Genomic DNA, 19,249 nt, shown 5'->3' on the forward strand with positions numbered 1-19,249 from the left:
TATTTAACTTGTGAGTACAAAGCTAATTTTTCTTTGCTTCTTTTCATGAACACTGAAGAGCAGAAATAAAATTTACCACGTACAGACATAGGCACTTCCGCTGCTCAACAATAATATTTTCTCCATAACTGAATTTGGTTTTTTTCCATTCACTTTTCCTCATTTGTTAATTCTGATATATTTTAAAAGCCTGTAGAGGAAATAAATTTAATGAAACCGTCATTGATTCTAGGGGCACATCCCTAATGAAAGCTAAATCAATGTCAATATTAAGATTATGGCCTGTATGCAACCTAGGGATGAAACAGGTAAGCTTCGTTTTACAGATGAGGAACACAAGCCGAGATGCTCCTGCCCTGACTTTCTTTAACAGTGAGTGTCTCCAACTCAAGCCAGAAGCAACAGTATTTCAGCATCTTCATCACTCATGGGCTAAGTTTTCAATTCATCCCCCCAGGTAGCTGAGTCACCCAAGCAGGGAGACAAGTTTCCCTGGGACTCCTCTTCAGTCTGCAAAGACCAGTGCTTGGGGGGCTGATTCATTTTAGGCAGTCTGGCCTGTCTCTCAGAGGAAGCATCCCTGGGCAACCAGGCACCCGACTCAAAGTGCCTCAGCAGAATCCCAAACCCTGTGATGTGAATGAAGTGACCTGCACGGATAGTCCTCCTGCAGCAGAGCTATAACAGGAGTTATAGTTATATACAACAGGTGCTTCAGTTCAAAACTGACATCCTCCCCTGCATTACGTAAGAGCTGATTTCTTCTAAGTTAACATTGTCTTTTTCACCAGAACAAATAAATGTGGATTCATTATAGTAATATATAAATGCATAACAAAACGTACAAGCCATACCTTTATACCACTCATGTAAGGCTCTCAAAACACCTCCTCAATCATATATTTGTTCAGAATAATCATATGCATTAGAGAAGAAGCCCCAGAGTATCAAGGTCAACTTTAAAGGCTTGAATGACTTAGAGTCAGACACCTTCAGTCTGATTTGCAGCACCCACTCCTTGCATTGAAACTCATAGGAGCTGTGAATGCCTCATAGCTCACAAAAATTGAGCCCCAAATGCCTGAAATCAGGCCCCCTAAACCGCAGGCCTCTTTTTGAAACCTGACCATGTTATGACTTGCCTAAAGTCACAAATTAAATTGGTAGCAGAGTCAGGAACAGAACAAGCCCTTAAGCTATTAAAAGCCACTGTGCTTCCACTTACTAAAGTGAAATCCAAATGTTGTTTACATACTACTTACATTATCTAAAAAATAAAGCAATGCAAAAGCTGATGGGCCTTCCCGACATCTTTTTCTGAATTTTTTTTTTTTTGCAATGTTGTTATTATTCAAAAGAATTTAAATAAAAATAACTGCCTGCCTTTAGAAGCGGTACTGCAGAAAGAGCACATGCAATTTAGCAGGGCTACAAAAACAAGGGGGAAATAGATACGTTGGCAACATACCCTGAGCAATAAGCACTGCATGAATTTGGAAAGATATAATTAGCCAAAGCAATTAATGAAGCAGCTCTGCCTTTTATTTGACAAAAAAAGAAGTTTAAAGGAAGCCTTATCCGGTCTCACGGCTCAGCATGGGATGGTACTTGTACGGCGGGCTGCCCGAGGCCTGCCTAGCTTCCGCTGCCGCGACAGGCCTGGGCGAAACTCGAGCGTGGCACCCTTGGGTGAGGTAAATGAGGGGTGTTTCTGGGCGGGAGGGCTGACTGCCCACAGTGGCCGTGCCAGGCAGCTGAGGGGCAGCCACCACCCAGCAGCATCGTCCTGTGCCCAGTTCCATGACTGACCAACCGCCCGGCAGCGGCAACAGCCCCTTGTGTCCCCCCTCAGGCATATAAAGGGCATTTTCCCCCGCGCTGAGCGACCCCGGGCACGGGGACCTTAAGAAGCGAAGTTTCAGCTTTAAACCGCCTCGAAAGCCGGCGGAGAGGCGGGAGCTCCCGCCGGCGAAGCGGGGAGCACCGCCCGCCGCCCCTCACCTGAGACGCTCTGGCGGCTGGAGTCCGCGTCCCCGTTGGCGGCGCTGGCGGTGCTGGGCGCGCTGTTGTCCACCCCGCCCAGCAGAGGGCGCAAGTGGCTCACCGAGACCTGCTCGATGAAGGACGTCCCGTACTTGCGGAAGTACCACCACTCGAAGATCTGCAACGAACAGGGAGAGCGCGCTGCGTCAGTGCGCGGCCCGGCCCGGCCCGGCCCCGCCCCGCGCGGCCGTTAGCGGCTGCCCCGTCTCCTCAGCCCGCACTCCCGTCCCTCAGCGCTGCGCCGGAACCGTAAAAGGGCAGAGGCGCAGGCAGGCAAACTCCCGCCTCCCCACGGATCCGCGCCTCCCGCCCCTCGCAGTCTGAGGGAGGCACCTGCCAGCGCCTTCCCTGCCCGAGCAGCACCGAGGCCCGCTCGCCGCTGCGCCCGGCTTCCCTCTGCCGTATTGGCACTTTAAATCTGATCCAAGTTCGTGCTGAATCCGGCCGATCGCTTTAAAAACCTGGTTTACAGGAGGTGAAAAGCCTCAATCTTGTCAGCAAAACAATTTGGTGGGTGGTTGGTTTTTTTTTTAAGCCAAAGAATCTTCTGTCAAATTATTTCTTTTAAAGGCTTTTAAAATTGTTAGGAGCATTCCTTTAAATTGACTTCTGGAAAAAAACCACGAGCCCAGCTCCATCCTGTCTGACACCAGCTACATAAATGGGATGCTGCAGTCGGGAGCATACTCTTGATTAATCTTTCCCCAGCTCCCTCTGCAGTCCAAGGGAGTGAGGAAAAACAGGTTTGCTTGTTTTCCCAGTAATGCCTCCAAAGGAATTTACCGAGTTTAATTTTTAAAAAGTTAAACATGCCAAACAAACTCCAGGAAGCTGAATCCTATTCCTTTTAGGATTTTTTTCCCCCAACTGAACTGTGTTTTGTTTGGCTGGCTTGGGCTGATGCCGAATTAATTTTATTTTCAGCCTTTTGGTTCAGCTAGCAAATCAGAAAAAACATTTACAGAGCTCTACTCGGAAAATCATTCCACAGCCTAAAAGAATCCCTTATTATTGAAATTATAGACATATATGTGTGGTATTTTCACCGAGAAATTATATTCTTGGGTAAGAATACACATATTTTAGGAAACCACATAAACCTGGAAATGAAGACTGTTTCATATAAATAGGGAAAAGGTTTTGACTGTAAAAATTGTAAAGGCACACATGCTTATAATGAGCATGTACAATGACTGTATTTTGCAGTTGCACTTTGAATCATCACCCAAACATCTATATACCAACTGAAACAAAAGCAAATCAAAGGGGTACTTTGTAATACTGATGACACTAGAAATTGTGAATGAACGATCTTTGCCCTTTCTATATTACTCGGTGTCTCCACGTTTTTAGGCCAGTGCTGAAAGCTTTTACAAGATCTCTACAAAAAAAAGGTTATTTATTAATTCTTACTACAACTAGGTACAATCGGCAAGAAGTGGAAGGATTGCGTTCGCATCTTTGACACCATCAGCGCGCTGCCGAGCAGGATCTGGTGGGCCAGCCAGGAGCCAGTAGGCTCTGGAAGGCCTCTTAGGAGTCTACCTGCTGCGGAGAGGTTCAGGTTGGGCTTCACACCCTCCCACAATCCTTTTTCATTTTTAAGTTCTCTTGAGCTCTTTACATAATTGAACTGACTTCTGTCTCCATGAGATTGTCTGTAGACAAGACATACTTATTTTTTTCCCTTTTAAACCATTCCATAGGGGAAAAACAGAAGATAAACCTTCTGGCACAGTAAGAAAACATTCCTTCCCAAAGGATACTCCAATGCATTCTGCATTGGGGCTTTCCCTAAGTTCCGCTGTGTTGTTAAAGCACCTAGAGCATTCACACGGAGGAAGCTGACCCTAGCTGCACCAGAAGGGAGTGGGAATGTAGCTGGTGGCCACTTGAGGCAGGTTCACACAAAAGTCTGTGGCAGCCGTGGAGACCAGTCAGTCCCCAAAACAATCTAATGGCTCTTCTAGGAGACATCAGCAAGGAAGAATGGAGCAGTGTGAAGAGGAGAAGACAGAAGGGCTATATGAACACATAAGGGTCACAAGCACTTCGGAAGATAAACACATGGTCACAGAGAAACCAGAACATAAACACACCCAGATCTTCTTGAATTCTACATCCCAGGAAAATCACTGAAAAACCCACACAGCCTGGACAGTTCCTCCTTACATAGGCTCCACAGTGTGTTTGTCACTGTATTCGTTCCCTCGGCACGTGCTTGCAGCGGGGCTCAGGTGGGAATCCTGGGAGCCAGGGACAGAACACTGAGGAGTATCACTGAACACTTGCTCCACACTGATACACTTCCCCTGGCATGGACCCCTTCCTCTGAATGCTGGAGATGGTGGACAGGCAGCTGGCACAGGTGAGCCAGCTTTGGTTTTAGATGTTCTCATGCTCTTAGGCATGTAACACTTTCTAAAGGGTTTAAAATTTAAATCTTATGATCTAAGAGAGCATCATAACCTAAGCAGGATGTGTGTGGCCAACCATGAGAGAAAGGCTGTGCCGTAAGCTACAGTCACAGATCTGTGTGAGCATCTGTTTCTGTTTTATCTTCGTAAACTTTGAAGCTTGAACAAATCAAGGCACACAAGCCACAGTCGTACCTGTCCAGGGCCTCAGATGGAGTGGTTGTTAGGAATCAAAGATTATAGTTTTGTACTGAGGCAAGGGACACTCAGTGAAAGTATCACTGTAACGTAAGTCAGGGACTGAAGTACAGCTGCCAGACTAGCTGCTCAAAACTCTTGGCAGCTATAGACCATACCTAACAAGCTTCGTACTTTCTTTACGAGAAGAAAAAAAAATAGATTTTTCAAAATGTGGTAATAAATTCCTGCTCATTACTTCAATCATAATCAGCTTTTAGATAAAAAGTCAGTAAAACCCAGAGAGGGAGAGTGAAAAGCACAAGAGCATGCTTGAGCCCGCTTGCCCTGCACAAATGTATACCAGCTGGAAAACTGTCACACTGAATTTCAATGAAACTGAGGGTACAAGCAGAAAGAATGTGTATGTATGTGGTCACTACTACAGTTCAGCTGAGTGACAGGAACTTGCTGTAAGTCTGCCTCCCTAGACTTACAAATACATTAATTACTTTCAAAAATGGCATTAAAGCTCGTAAGTTGTTTAAGGTAACTTTGAAAAATATTTGCTATGTTGAGTGAATTCAGTGCCAGGAAACATCAGCCAGATCTCAATGCATACAGTCTCTTAGAAATTAAAGCCATAAATCATCATCATAATAAGCCTTTGCTTGGAGTGATTTGTTCAGGGTGTATGAGAAGGTAATCTGTAATCTGGCACTGAAGTCAAAACAATACATTCTCTTCACAGAATTTTTGCACCTTTCTCAGACAGTGTCAGCTGTTTTGAAACCTGATTTCTATAAATCAAATTTGATTTCTAACTGCACCAACTAGTTTGAAAGCAATGTGAAGTCAACAAGCTTTTGACAGTTCAGCAGATGAGAGATCATCTGGCAGAATAATAGCTGACTATAAGGATTAGTTACGCATTGAAAGAGATCTGGATCAGAGAGAAAGTTACGGCAAAAGATCATTTTTGCACCACTTCTGAAAGAAAAGGCCACCTCAGTTCTGTCATACACATACAGTGGGAGGGGAGCTCATCTTCACAGACCTTGTCCCCTTCACAGCAGTGTCAAACTTCTCTGGGCTCTTTCTAGTTGGTGCCTGTGCTTTCAAATTGGAACAGGGTCAAACATCTCCAAACACTCAAGGGATCTTTGAAAGCATTATGTTCACAAAGGACAAGTTAAAACCCTGTTCTGAACATTTCCAGCTTTGTGTGTTTAGAAATCCAAATCTAGAATTTTTATTTTTTAATCTGATATGAGTAATGCTTAATGTAAGAGTGTTTGATTTTAGAAAACCCTTATTGATGATTTCTAGAAATGCATGGCTATGAAAAAACAACTTGTAGGTGACAATATATTTGGGTTAAGTAAGAGCTGATTAATCACTCGTAAGTCTTCTTCATGCATTTCAGATATTTGCTTTAGACTATTTTTGCTTTTGCTTCTCTGTGCAGGTACTTCTCTTCTCCTGTGCAATGAAAACATTACAGTCATCCTCTTCCTTATCTCTGCTGTCACATACAGACAATCCCGAATCGTTTTATTTCTCTGTATAGCAACAAATCTATTCTGCATCACTTGGATATCTGACCTTCCTGCCTGGTTTTCCAGAACAGATATTCCATCACAAATGCATCAGTTCACAAGGGATGGTTTTGATGGTGGTTCTCAATGGACCAAATAGCGATGTCTATCAGTGATTTGAATTATGCTTTCCTGTTTATCATATCCAAGACAGGCATCCTCTCTTACAGCCAACACTCTCTGTAGTCCTCTCCTAGTGTATGTGTACTGAGCCTTCAACAGAAGCAGTAGAGGATTTTGTTTGCTGGCAACATTCAGCCTTGTAATGAGGCTTTCAGGTCTCGGAGGAGTAAGATTTGGAGTACTCTTCTAATATGAGGGGTGGTAACAACCAATCTAATGGATTTAAATTAAACTTACTCTCTTGAGGAACAGGATAACGATAGCAGAACTGTATTCCATGGGTAAGCCTATTTGATAAATAAAATGGGACCACAGCACAGGTTTGGTTGGCTCTGTCATCCATGATGTTCATTTGCTAGCACGCTGCCTGGTCTGTGCCAACTCTCCCAGGCAATGACTGGACATGTTCTGGGGATATCACAGCCAAGGGGCTGTTTCGAGTAGACAATATGGAAAAGATCCTCCTGTTTCGGGAGGATGTGACTATGCTATGCCACTTGCCTTTGGACAAAACAAGCCCCCGGTCTCTTTTATTTAGCTGTTAGGGGTAGCCAGTGACTCAAGCAGATCCTCCAGTCCTGCCCAGCTTGGTTCTAGGAAACAGTACACCTCTGACCATGCTCTCAGTGTATCAGTCTTCAAGGCTATGCAGCCCCATTCCTTCTGGGTAAAATACCCCTGTTTAGCATCCTCTTAGACTCTGCTCCTGGTTACCAAACCCCCATATCTCAAGGAGTCACCATGAAAAGACATGTGGTGCTAACAAGCAGCTCATTCAAAATAAATAGCTATTTACTTATGCTTCATCTATCTCTGGAAACACAGAAATGGGAAAGAAAATAATATATTGCCTGGACTAACTATAGTACTTCTTCCAGCACTGGGTAGGCCCCAGCTGCTTATGATACCTTTCTTTTGTCTGTGGACTGTGTTATAGCCCGCCTTCCTACAGATCCTTCCTCTCTCATCTGCTCCTTGGCAAGTGTTTCCAGTTTCTTAGGAACTCCCTACAAGGATTCTGCCCTCCCTGACCTGTCAGCCTCCACTGAGCAGAGCAGAAACTTTGAACAATTACTACATATCGCTTTTCAGTTGCCAAAGATTGTCCCTGCACAACTGTCAGACTTTCCTGGAGTTTGTGGCAACACCCAGAACTCAATCACCTTTCTGCCCCTCTGCAGCAGACTACACAAAGGTAATGAAACAAGCAGAAGAACAATATCTACAGAAAATAAGACAGATCCCTTCTGTGTTATTCAGGTCCTCTCTCAGACTTCCTGTACTAGCACCATTAGCTACAAAAGGCTGGGAGTCTCACATACTATACACATACTCGGGTAGTAGCAGACAGCCCACCTGCTCAACACTAGCCAGAGTGTAGACTCAGCACTCATGCTCTACCTCTGTAGACTGGCTTTCTAATTCTTATCTTTGAAAGACCTGATATTTGTTCATTGCAGAATGTTTCTCATTGTGTAGCAGAAAACTCTTATTGTCCCAAGCTCTGAAGTACAATAACGAGGCATCTCCTGGTGGAGATGCAAGACTGGGGTTCACTTCTGCATGTGCTTTGTTAGAACTGAGAATCCATCAGTTTGCAGTGCAAATGCCACCCACATTTGCTAACCAACTTTCACTCTGGTGATAACTGTATGTTAAATACATGGCCTTATTTAGAAATCTCAGTGGCATTTACATAGTTCCAGTTCATTGCATTTACTAGACGTCAGTTGTGTTTCATGACAGTTTTATTACCCTACCTGTGGAAAACCTCAGTCTCTCAGACACCGAATACAATACAGCTCATTGTATTCTGTGAGACAGAACCCTGTTTTTTACTGGATTAAAAGTAACTGTAGTGGAACCAAGTTTCCAATACAATATTTCTAATGCAGCTTGGGACTTAATTTGGTTCCTACTTTTGATGCCTAAAATAGTGCAGGGATTAATTAAATATACGCTAAACTGTTCATTTTAAACTATGTGTTGTAGTCAAGTAATTATTAAGGACAATGCTTGAGATAGAAAAGTCTTTTCTGTATGGTTCTGAGCTATCCAGAAAAGAAAAAAGGTCTGAAATCCTTGCTTCGTTTAAGTCACATTGCCTACAGCAAGGCCAGAATTTTACCTAAAGAATGAAAACAAAGTAAGAGACAAAATAAGACGGGAGAGTAGTGTTTTGCAAAGGAGTTATGTAGCATGCAATTGCCCAAAGCTCAGCTCTGCAGAGTCATTGTTTCGTGACCCAAACATGAAATAGGAAAAGCATTCACTTTCCCACTGGTTACCACAGTTCTGAAATGATAGAATTTTCCATCATTTCATAACCTGCAGTGCTGTGATTTCTCCTTCTGATTAGGAATTGCAGCCAACTGATAATGGAAAGAAATCTGCCAGACCATATGGTGGAAAATTCCAAGGAATATTAGTACATATAGTCTGAAAAATAGCCGAGCGATGTAGATTTGACAAGAGAATGTTTACTTTATAAAAGAGTTTCACTTAATACCATTAGCAGGACTAAATCCTTTAGAACTGCAGATGCTGTGTAGTGTGACAGGTAAGTGGGTGGTACTGCATGCAATTCAGCATGTTACAGGGCCATTGGTAAACAGCAAGATTATTAAGAAATAATTAATCTGAAGCATAATTGGGCTAGTGACTGGTTAGCACTACCTCACTAGAACTTACTCAGCTGTCTTTCCTGATGCGTGGTCTGTTCAACTTCCAGTTTCTTCTTTCCATGACCATGTCTGCTGAGTTCCTTTTCCATCATCCAATTTACAGACCACATGTTTCTCTCAGCACAGACAGTGGCCCCTACAGTCTAGGCTTCCTGGCTGTTACCTGCCTGGCCTATATATCTTCTGCACATTTAGGATGGTGGCATATGAACAGCAGACAACAACTGACAGCAGTAGTGAAAGTCCACAAAAAAGGCTTTCAATCTGCTTTCAGTCTCTGTCTACACCTCCATCACCTCACTGTTCCTTCAACTTGTTCATAATGGGCTTTGTCATAGAGCATTTAGTGAATTTCTTCGGTTAAGGCTCACTCAGTCTAATGTCTTCTTGGAAGGCTCCTATTGGTGCCCTTTTGCTCCTTCTTCATATCACAGTCTTGAATACTCCTTGCCACTTCCTTCTTGTAATTTCCATCGAAGTACAGCACTTAGAAATTTCTTGCTGACAAGTCTCCTACTGAGCTCATTCCTCAGAAATTGCCTTCATGACTACAGTACAAAATGTACCTACATTTGCAATCACGCTATACACACAATTTAGTTACAGATAATTTAGTCTCTCTTTAGGGTTTTTGTTCCTGTTTGATTCTGTAAGGTATTTCCATAGGGCACACACTGTGTTTTTCTTGCCACCTCCTCCTGCTGCCTTCACTCTCCAACAACAAATACGGAATTGTGCCTGTGGAACCCATGTTATTTCTCTCACTCCTTTTCATTCTGGTAGTGGAGCTTGGCCTTTTGAATGTTTCTTCTTTCTGAGTGAGAGTACTGAATGTAACATTCAGTATTTTCCTCCCATGCATTTGAGTGAGTTGCTCTGAACTGAATTCAAGTCTTAACAGGTCTGGCTCCTGTTCATATTCTAAAAGATCTGCTGTTGTCTCTGGAGCTCTGTCCTGTGCTTTGGTGCTCAACCCATACAAGGATGATGAATGCCCAAGGTGCAGGTACTAAGTAATTGCCTTCTGCTGCAAAGAAACCCCAGAGCAAGGCACAGCAGCACTGCACCTGATACTTTATCTAAGTGATGAGTCTCACAGGCATTCAGGAGTCAAGGATGCCATTTCTTTGTCTACATCAGCTACAGGCAACATGGAAGTGAGAGGTGTGGATTTCCCAGATCAAACTGATACAGTTCAGTTAGGATCCTAGTTGCTTTCAGGTTTCTCTGAGGTCAGTAGATGCGAGGTGATGTGAACCAGCCCCTAACCGTGTCTGTCTCTTTCCACTTACCACTACGGAAAATACACTCCTAAAACTGGTCTCACTGGTCTCCCAATTGCATGCCTAGTTTGGTATGGTGAGGGTCTGCAGCTTGTATCCAGCAGATTTTAAAAGCATACAACTTGGTTTTAGACAAAGGACCTAAGACTGATTGAACAAACAAGACTAAAACAAAGACAACCTTCCCCTGAGGAGGGCAAGTGGAGAGGGAGGTGCTGATCTCTTCTCCCTGGTATCCAGTGATAGGATGTATGGGAATGCTTCAAAGCTGCACCAGGGGAGGTTTTGACGGGACATTAGGAAGCATTTCTTTACCGCGAAGGTGGTCAAACACTGGAACAGGCTTCCTAGAGAGGTGGTCGATGCCCCAAGCCTGTCAGTGTTTAAGAGGCATTTGGACAATGCCCTTAATAACATGCTTTAGCTTTTGGTCAGCCCTGAAGTGGTCAGGCAGTTGGACTAGATGATCATTGTAGGTCCCTTCCAACTGAAATGCTTCTATTCTATTCTATTCTATTGAGTTTGTGTAAGTAGAAAGCCAGCTCTCAGTAGTAAGAAAACAGAACAGCCCAGTATAAGCACAATACCCGAAATGCACCATGCAGATTCTTAGATTTTTTTACCTCCATTTATTTCTATGAAGACACTGAATAAAATCCAGAGCAAATGCTCTGCCTTAGACTCCTGCACTGTGAAGGCATTATGATTCACTCCACTGAATCAATTTGCACAACGAAGTCCGCAGGGATTACACTCGGGAGGAGGGGTTTTTAAATGGTTTAAAAATACTCTTCAGACCTTTAAGCAAATAGGCAGATATGTATTGAGAAAGATTTTAAAAGTGAAAATCTGAAATAATTATCCCTTGGAATCTTGGCTTATTGCTAATATTCTGCTCGCCATTTCTCTAAGTCCTGCCGTAACTTTCTAAAAGGACCATGCTAAGCCGAGATAGTTGGTACCTCTCCTCATCTTCTTTTTGCCGGCCTTTTTATTTCTGTAGTACTTGTTGATGGAAACAATGTGCAAACACTTGTTATGATTTACTATAGGCTTGTTAGTGGGGCGCATTGTCCTTCAAGGCTTTTTTCCTTCAAAGACACATAGCACTGAAACATTTTCTCTCTTTTTTTTTTTATTCCCACAGAAAAAGAAGTACAAATAAAGAAATACAAAATGTACTGCAGAAGTGTAAGTTTAAGGAAAAAAAAAGACACCTATTAATCTGGATAAAGCCTGAAATCCCATTCTGGATAACAAAATAAATTTGTAAAGTGATATTAATATATCTAGTACTTACCAAAATAAGTCCCGAGATTAATGAGGAAGTGCCTGTCAGGGCAACATAGAACTTGGGGGTTAATGTGTTCAAAAACATACTCACTGAAAAAGAAAAGAGAGGAAACCATGAGTACAAGAGCAGGACATGTTCTCCACATGTGTCCCCTTTTCCTCCCAACTGCTTTTCAACTTTAGGCAAGTTATTACTTTAATTCTGATAAAAAAGGCAGCTTAAAGAACACCCTGTTCCATCTGCCTAACATGTGATAAAGCAGAGCATTAGGCTGCCACAACGCAGAATTTTGTTTTCACAACAGAGTCAATCACAAGGCATTGGAAAACAGTTGCACACACATTTGGGTCTTTCCTATTCCAGTCAGCGCTGCACTGACACCAAGTTCAGGATTCCCCATGATATATGAAAGACATTTTATTATCTGCCTTTGTTACTCCATTGCAGTTAGAAATCTTAGGGGTCGATCTCAATGTCCTGCATTCAAATTTGTCTCAACGTCCTGGTGATTCTGGTGAAACTGTCTCGACAAATTTTTAAAAGCCTTTTACTTCTCATTACCTTGGTTCCTCACTTAACAAAGTAGGAGATAATAGCATTTCCCTAACTCATTCCACTGCATTAAAATTGGTGAACCACTCAGTATGACAACAGTGAATATATGCATAAAACAGATTAGGAAAAGACCTAACTGGCTTTCTGATAATTAGGGGTGAAAATCATGATAGCTGTCCAGATTATCTGGAATCTAGGGCAGAAGCAAAGCCAGACAAGCCACAAGGAATGGCAATTCCATCTGTATGGGCTTCTGGAAATTCAAAGGGCTTTTCTAGTCATACCACATTTTGGAAGCTGCTGAGGGAATCACAAGGTAGTAATGTTCAGCCCCCATAGAAAATCCCTATAGACTTAAGAGAATATAATAATCTTTTTATAGGTTTTTGGATCACTCTACAGAAGCTACTAGAGAAAACCAGAGCTCTTCCACTAAAATCTAAATATTTAAAGAAAACTCTCAACTTCCCATCATGTCCATCTTCCACAAATGAAAACATTCTCTATTAAACTACATGGAGGGTTAGAATATCTTGCGTAAAATAACCTACTGGTCTCATCCTTAACCAATGCCAAAGTATTTCTCCTACATATATACACAAATGTATATACACTCATATATATTTGTATATATACATGCATCCATGTCTGAAGAGGGAACTGACAATAGCAGGGGAATTTAAAAGGCTTGTAGCAGACTACCAAACAGTTATTAAAAAATGCTGATAAAAGTCCTGGATACATAGGTGGGAGGCCCTCAGTTCATTCTGTTCCCTTTAGAAATGACACTTACTGAAATTAAATAATATGGAGCCAAAAAATGAAGAGAAGACAACAGCAGCGGCATACAAATCATCAAACATATGATTAATTTTCCATAACCAGTAAAACAGAAAATTGTTTTCCAGAAACGCATCCCTAAAATAGATTGAAACCCTGCAATTCAGCTGCTTTGTTTGGGTTTTGGCTGCATATTTTCTGTATTTTTTTTCTTGAAATAGCCATAAACTGTTAAAATGGAAGTGTCATTTTCTGCTTCTCTGGAGTGGCATGAAGCAGCAAGCTGATACAATAAAGAACTAGTTTGTTGGTTTTTAAATCCATCGTACATTTTCTTTCAGAAATTAGTTGGATGCCAGGTTCTCAGCTAGTATTAATCAACATAACATCCCCAATTTTACTGTGTGCAACACAGCTATACTGATTTATGCCAGCTCTGGCTCAACAGTTGGGATTTTCCCACATCTTATTTCTTTTTTTCCTGTTCCCATTCTTTCTTTTTTTTAATGTCTAATACAAACTGACTTTGAAATGGTAGCCCCTGCTTTCTCCAGCCCCAGTACCTGCTAAGAAGGAGAGGAATGGATAGACTGAAATAGCTTTGGCTTCTACAAACCACCCATGAGTCCTTTAGAAGAAACATTCCTCATTCTGGAATGCAAACGCAAGCCAGAGACATAATCAAACTGTGTCACTGGGGAAATTTCAGACTGCCAGTGAAATTACTTCCTCTGCTTAGGTCAGAATATTCCTGAGAGAGAATATGCTATGATTGGATATAGATGTCCATGTCCCCCATGCAGCACAGTGCTGCTGCAGTGCCAACAATAACACGAAAACCCAGGCAGCAGGGAGAGAGACTTTACAGGGGTACTTTCTCTTCTGTTCCTCCGCCATAGCTTCACAGATCATGGAATGCTGGAATTTTTCCTACTAAACTGGAAAAATTTTCCCATTACCCTGGAGGAAATTTGATTTCCAAAGTTGTGAAGCCACTTGAGCCTCCTGTGTTTTAAAAGATTCCACACGAGGATATCCATTTAATGAGGCTATCCATTGAATAAGGATAGAGTCAATTTGCTTTAAATTCCTATTGCCTGTTTCACTAAGAAATGCTGCAAAGAGAACAAAGTTTCTTAAGCAGTGTTGAGATACTCAGTCACCATTACTGAATGCCATCAATAAAACTCGCTTTGGGAAATGCATCCCCATTTGGAAGAACCCTCTCAACAAATTAGCTCCATGGAGCTCATCAACGGAGTAGAAAGAATGAGGCTCTTAAGAAATGCTGTTAACTTTTCTCTGTCTCCAGTCTTTTACTAGCAATGTAAGCTGATTTATAGACAAACCCTCAGATCTGAATGGAGATAGGGTTTTATTTATCTGTCATTTGCGCCAGTGTTACTGCTTTCTTCTTTGCTTGTATGTATACTGGTGTTCCTTTATGCTCTTTACTATAGGCTACTACAATTCTTCACTTTTACGGCTTAGTCATGGGAACTGGCAAGGTGAACAGGTACGACGCTGGATGCTTTTAGATTGTATGGGCCAGGCTCCCAGCTAACTGGAGTAGCTCAGGAGATTTGCTACAGTTGCACTCAACTACCAGAGCTGCTTATTGGGACTGTATCTCCCCAATCCTTTTGCCATTCTTCTTCTCACTCATTAAATATAAGAATCTTCTGTTCCATTATTAAAGCTATCAACTTCTGCCAATTATTAACCACCCTCCCAGTCCCTTTGTCTCCATAAATACTATTAACAAAAGCAAACATTTTCTAATAAGGAACATATCTCCAAAACAGTAAAACTAAGCACTGGAGGATCTGTGGTCAGACTATTTTTATTCTGAAGTTAATGAGAATTCAGTCATTGTTTCAGTGGCAACTACATCAAGGCCCAGTTCTCATAATATTAATCCCCAAAGTAAAAATCGGCCCACTTGGGTTATCTGATATGTATCATTATCCAAAAAGGACTGTTTCTTTACAGTCAGCATTCTGACACTGGAGAAATCACTATCATATCCTATGTCTACATCCTGTAGTGTACGCAGGCTTCCTTCAGGGTGTTGCAGTAAACTAGAGCCATTAAGATAATGCTAAATGTCCATCTGCTGAAATTTGGATAGCAGTATTTTTCTCCTCTGTTTCAATTTGATGAAACAGCAGGATTGATGAGCAGCGAGAGATTTCTGAGAAATGAGAGTTGAAGATACTGGCAGAACATGACTGCGGAATAAAGAAGCCAAGTAGAATCACCAGTGAAAGGTGGTACTATGTGTCCTTTCTTCTGAATTCATAATATGCCAGTGTATGCCTAATTATTTCTGTCCACAAAGGAAAGATGGTGTAGTTATTCAGCTTGGAGTATCATCTCTTGTCTGTAACTTGGTAGGACTTAAAAAGGTCATCTAATGAGTATCTAGAGAAAGAAACTTGCCTGATGTTCCTACAGTGCCTACTCATTTCAATTACTGTTAAATCCCAATTATTTCCACAGGCTTTTGATGATGAATGATTTATTTTAGGTGTGTTAGTAGAGATGATGGAATACAGTACAGCCTGGGTTTTTTTAATAGAAAACCAGCACGACCTATAAATGCTGTCTAAACAAGCCAAGCATGTCTGCTTATGAGAGGCTCCTGGCCTTACAAATACTCACCCCCATCTTTCTTCCCTTCTCTTTATTGCTTTCTTTTTAATCATGCTTGAGCCATCCAGAATAAAGTACTACTTACATTTCCAAAGGTGCCTATGTTACATTGGTAAATCATTCCATCCTATCGTGTAATATCTAGGGAAGGACTATTATTTCATTGCTAACTGTGCATGCTCACAGAGATGAATTTACATCCAATTCAATTCATGGCAGACAAGCTAAAAAAGCACAGCAGTCATATCTAATATTCCCTGTTGAGTCTAATCAAAAGAGGCAATTGAAATGTTCTTGAAAGCTGATGCTGTTTCATTCCTGTTATATATGTTATTCATTGCCAATACTCGTGATTCATTCTGAACATGGGAATAAACAAGAGAGGAATATCCAGATATTTTTCAAGTGACAAAATCCTTGAATCATGTAAAATACATCACTCAAGGTGATAAAGCACTACGTTGCTTTACAAATTTCTTCAAGGACTTGAGGTATTCAGATTTCAAATGTGAGGAACCACAGTAGGAGGGAAATACTGGGGTTAAACTGCTCAAAGTATCATCATGCTGCTGTATCGGTTAATTACATTAGAAGATCATTAGGGGAGGGAGCATTGCAAACTACCTACTATTCCCACATGTGGATCTACTGAAATTACAGCCCCATTACCTACTTCTGAATATGAGGCTATGTAGCTTGCACAGTAAGGTGCAAACAAAAATTTAATAGCAGTGTTACATAAATCATATACACAAACAGATTAAGCAAAGACAGGACTGCATTATTTATGGCGCTTCTAAGAGGAAAAATAATTCCCCCAACAGAATGTTATCTTAAAATACAGATAAACTTAAATATATACCAATAACTTAGCATAAATAAAAAGATGCATTACAGACCCAGAATTAAAAATCAAACATAAACAATCCAAATATACTGAAATACACATGAAGGCACAGCTCTTTTTGAGCCAGTATCTCTGTGCTCCTAAGTGAGACAAAGTTTCTGGGTACAGTAGTAACTTTTAGGAGAACAAACAGCCAGAAAATACAGAAAAGCTTATAGTCACGGAGCCCTTCTTGCGCATTACTGGTCCTTAAGTCATCATGGTTATAATATCTGTGTCACCAAGGAATTTTGCTGCACTTTCTGTCTTCACCCTCCATAATATTTGCTTGGTATGCAGAATTCTTAAACCACCAGTGCCAAGAGCCCAAATCCTTCGGACAGGAGACAAGCTAAGAAACCTATCGTTGAGGACCTTTGACATAGCAATTCAGCTTCTTTTCACTGCAACCATCCATTCAAGCTGGTGTTCAAACATACTACAAAGGATGGGGCAGCGACTAGCTTATTTCACAGCAGCCTCAGCATGGTTTAATGCAGCCCCCGATTCAAAGTTATTGCAGCAGTGAAGAACTCTTCTACCAAACTGTCAGCAAAGAGGGCAAAACAATGTTCAATAAACTTCTTTTAATAAATGTATAACATTCCCCTCTCTGAGCACGAAGTGCTGCATACTCTTGACTTTAATTGAACTATTTATACATAACCTTTTTGAACCCTCAACCCATTCCTCGTATGAATGTTAACAATACACTTTTTGGAAAACAGGCTGAATTATGCATTATATACTATGATGGCCTCCAGCTCAATATAAATACAACCCCCACCAGATTGTCTCAGAAAAAAATATCTTTTACCATTTACCAGGGTTTTCCCTGGGAAGCTACCAAGATTTTTTTTAACTTCTTCAGACTTCTTGAAGAAATTACTGAAGGAGAAGTAAGCATTCAAAAGTTTAAGAATGCTGCACCGTGAGTTTTATTTTCACTTGTTGCAAATGCTATGGAACTTCCTTCTGTAAGGCCTTTGTGTAGATCTGTTTTCAAAATTTGAAAAAAAATGTTACTCAGAAACAAACACATGGCCATTCCAGGCAGAAACAGCTAGTGTCTCTGGGCTGTCCACAAGGAAATCCAGATGACCACTCACTTTGTTCAACTACCTACTCTTGTCCTAAAGGCATGAGGCTGAATGAGAGTCACATTCAGATGTCTGGAGCCTGAGCTAATGGCCAGTGAAGTCGTCTGCTGCTCTCAGCAAATGCTGGATCAGAGCCCAGGCAAGAGAAAATGGTGATGTGCAAAAAGCTACCTATTACTTCAGATAAATAATGAACTCCGATTAACTACATAGTTGCGCATAATCAAAGTTCTGCCCTTACAGATATTTCTAATTAGTGAAATAAAACTTTCCGGACTGAAGACCACCACACTCTCTTCCATGTTTCCACTTCTTAAATGTAGGTTTTCCCTTTCAACAGAATACCTTTACCACAACAAAAAGGAAGAGTGAGTAGGGATGGTCTATTCTGGAGAGAAGTTGGGTATCATGAGAGAGGCTTTTCAGCCACAAAGCACAGCCCAAAGAGAAGAAAGAGCGGAAGGCAATAGTACAGTACCAGTTCCAGGTCAAGTTCTTTTACTCATAACTGAAAAATAAAGGATTTTTAAGGTTGCAGATGATGGCAATAACATTCTCTCCACTTTGTGACTCAGTGGCCCACTGAGCAAATTATGTCCAGCACAGAAAACTGAAACAAATCTTAGCAAATTCAGTCCATCTTTTCCCAAACAACCCTGCTAACAAATTTAATTTAATCATTCTCCTCAACATTTTAACACATTAAATATCTGAAAACCAAAGTGACACAATGATCAGCGCTGGCCTGCTTTTCAACACCAGTCTATATTCATGTTATAATGTCCAAAAGTTACCAGATCGGTCAAAATTCTGGCTCAGTCCTAGCAGGAATTAGTCTGTGGTTGTTCTGGAGCTTTTGGGACTTAGATGAATATTCTGTGTCCTTTAGAGTGCATTAACCATTCAGCCTGTTAGACATTAAGATTGCTCATCCCCACTGAGAATAATATACAGGGAAACATAACTGATAAGAGACAAGAGCCATCACAGAACTGAGGGCAGAAGGACATACAGGTGAATCAAGGAAACCAGATCTAGAAGACAAAAAACCACTTAGACACTACTGTGACTTGGGAAAGGGAAAAGAAATAAAAACCAGATTAGAGATAGACAAGTATAATACAGAGATGAATTAAAAGAAAATTCAAAAATGGAATGGCAATAAAAAGTAACGTGTAGAAAGAAGAAGATAGAGACAAGAATAGCAAAAGCAAAAAAGACACACAAAAAATGACACAAGCAACATGATTGTAAATACAGGCTATTTTTACTTTAGCAAAAGATGGTTTGAGATTCAGAAGTATCTTTTCACTGGGAGAAATAAGACTGCCAACACTAACAGCTTTGGTCATTTAGGAAGAGATACTATCAACATGTTACTCCTTGGTATCAAATACACCCTAGAGCCTTGTCTTACAAACTAAGGCACTTACACAAGATGCTACTAAAGACTCCCATTCCCAACTATATTTTCCCAGAATGTCCTGCTAAGGTCAGCTGCTACACTTTCCCCCAGGAACAGACAGGCTGGACATACAGGCACAGGATGCACTATACCCACCCCAAGAAAAACATTGTCTCTTGTGAATTTAAATACTAAAACCAACTTAGGGTAGCTAGACTCACGCACAGTATTTTGCTATTCCATTTGCCT

The 19,249-nt window shown here is 41.3% G+C and overlaps 1 protein-coding gene across 4 annotated transcripts in view; it reads right to left on the bottom strand.

Annotated features, from left to right (window-relative positions):
* Window positions 1–19,249, bottom strand: part of ST7 (suppression of tumorigenicity 7) — a 156,668-nt gene that overhangs the window by 58,978 nt on the left and 78,441 nt on the right. For all 4 annotated transcript variants that reach the window (XM_059817024.1, XM_059817023.1, XM_059817026.1 and 1 more), the window contains exons 2-3: window positions 11,626–11,708; window positions 2,002–2,161 (exon numbers count right to left, since the gene is read on the bottom strand). In XM_059817024.1, coding sequence (XP_059673007.1) covers window positions 2,002–2,161; window positions 11,626–11,708 — 243 coding nt within the window. The remainder of the gene's footprint in view (window positions 1–2,001; window positions 2,162–11,625; window positions 11,709–19,249) is intronic.

This window comes from Gavia stellata, chromosome 4, assembly GCF_030936135.1.
Source record: "Gavia stellata isolate bGavSte3 chromosome 4, bGavSte3.hap2, whole genome shotgun sequence".
Lineage (NCBI taxonomy): Eukaryota > Metazoa > Chordata > Aves > Gaviiformes > Gaviidae > Gavia > Gavia stellata.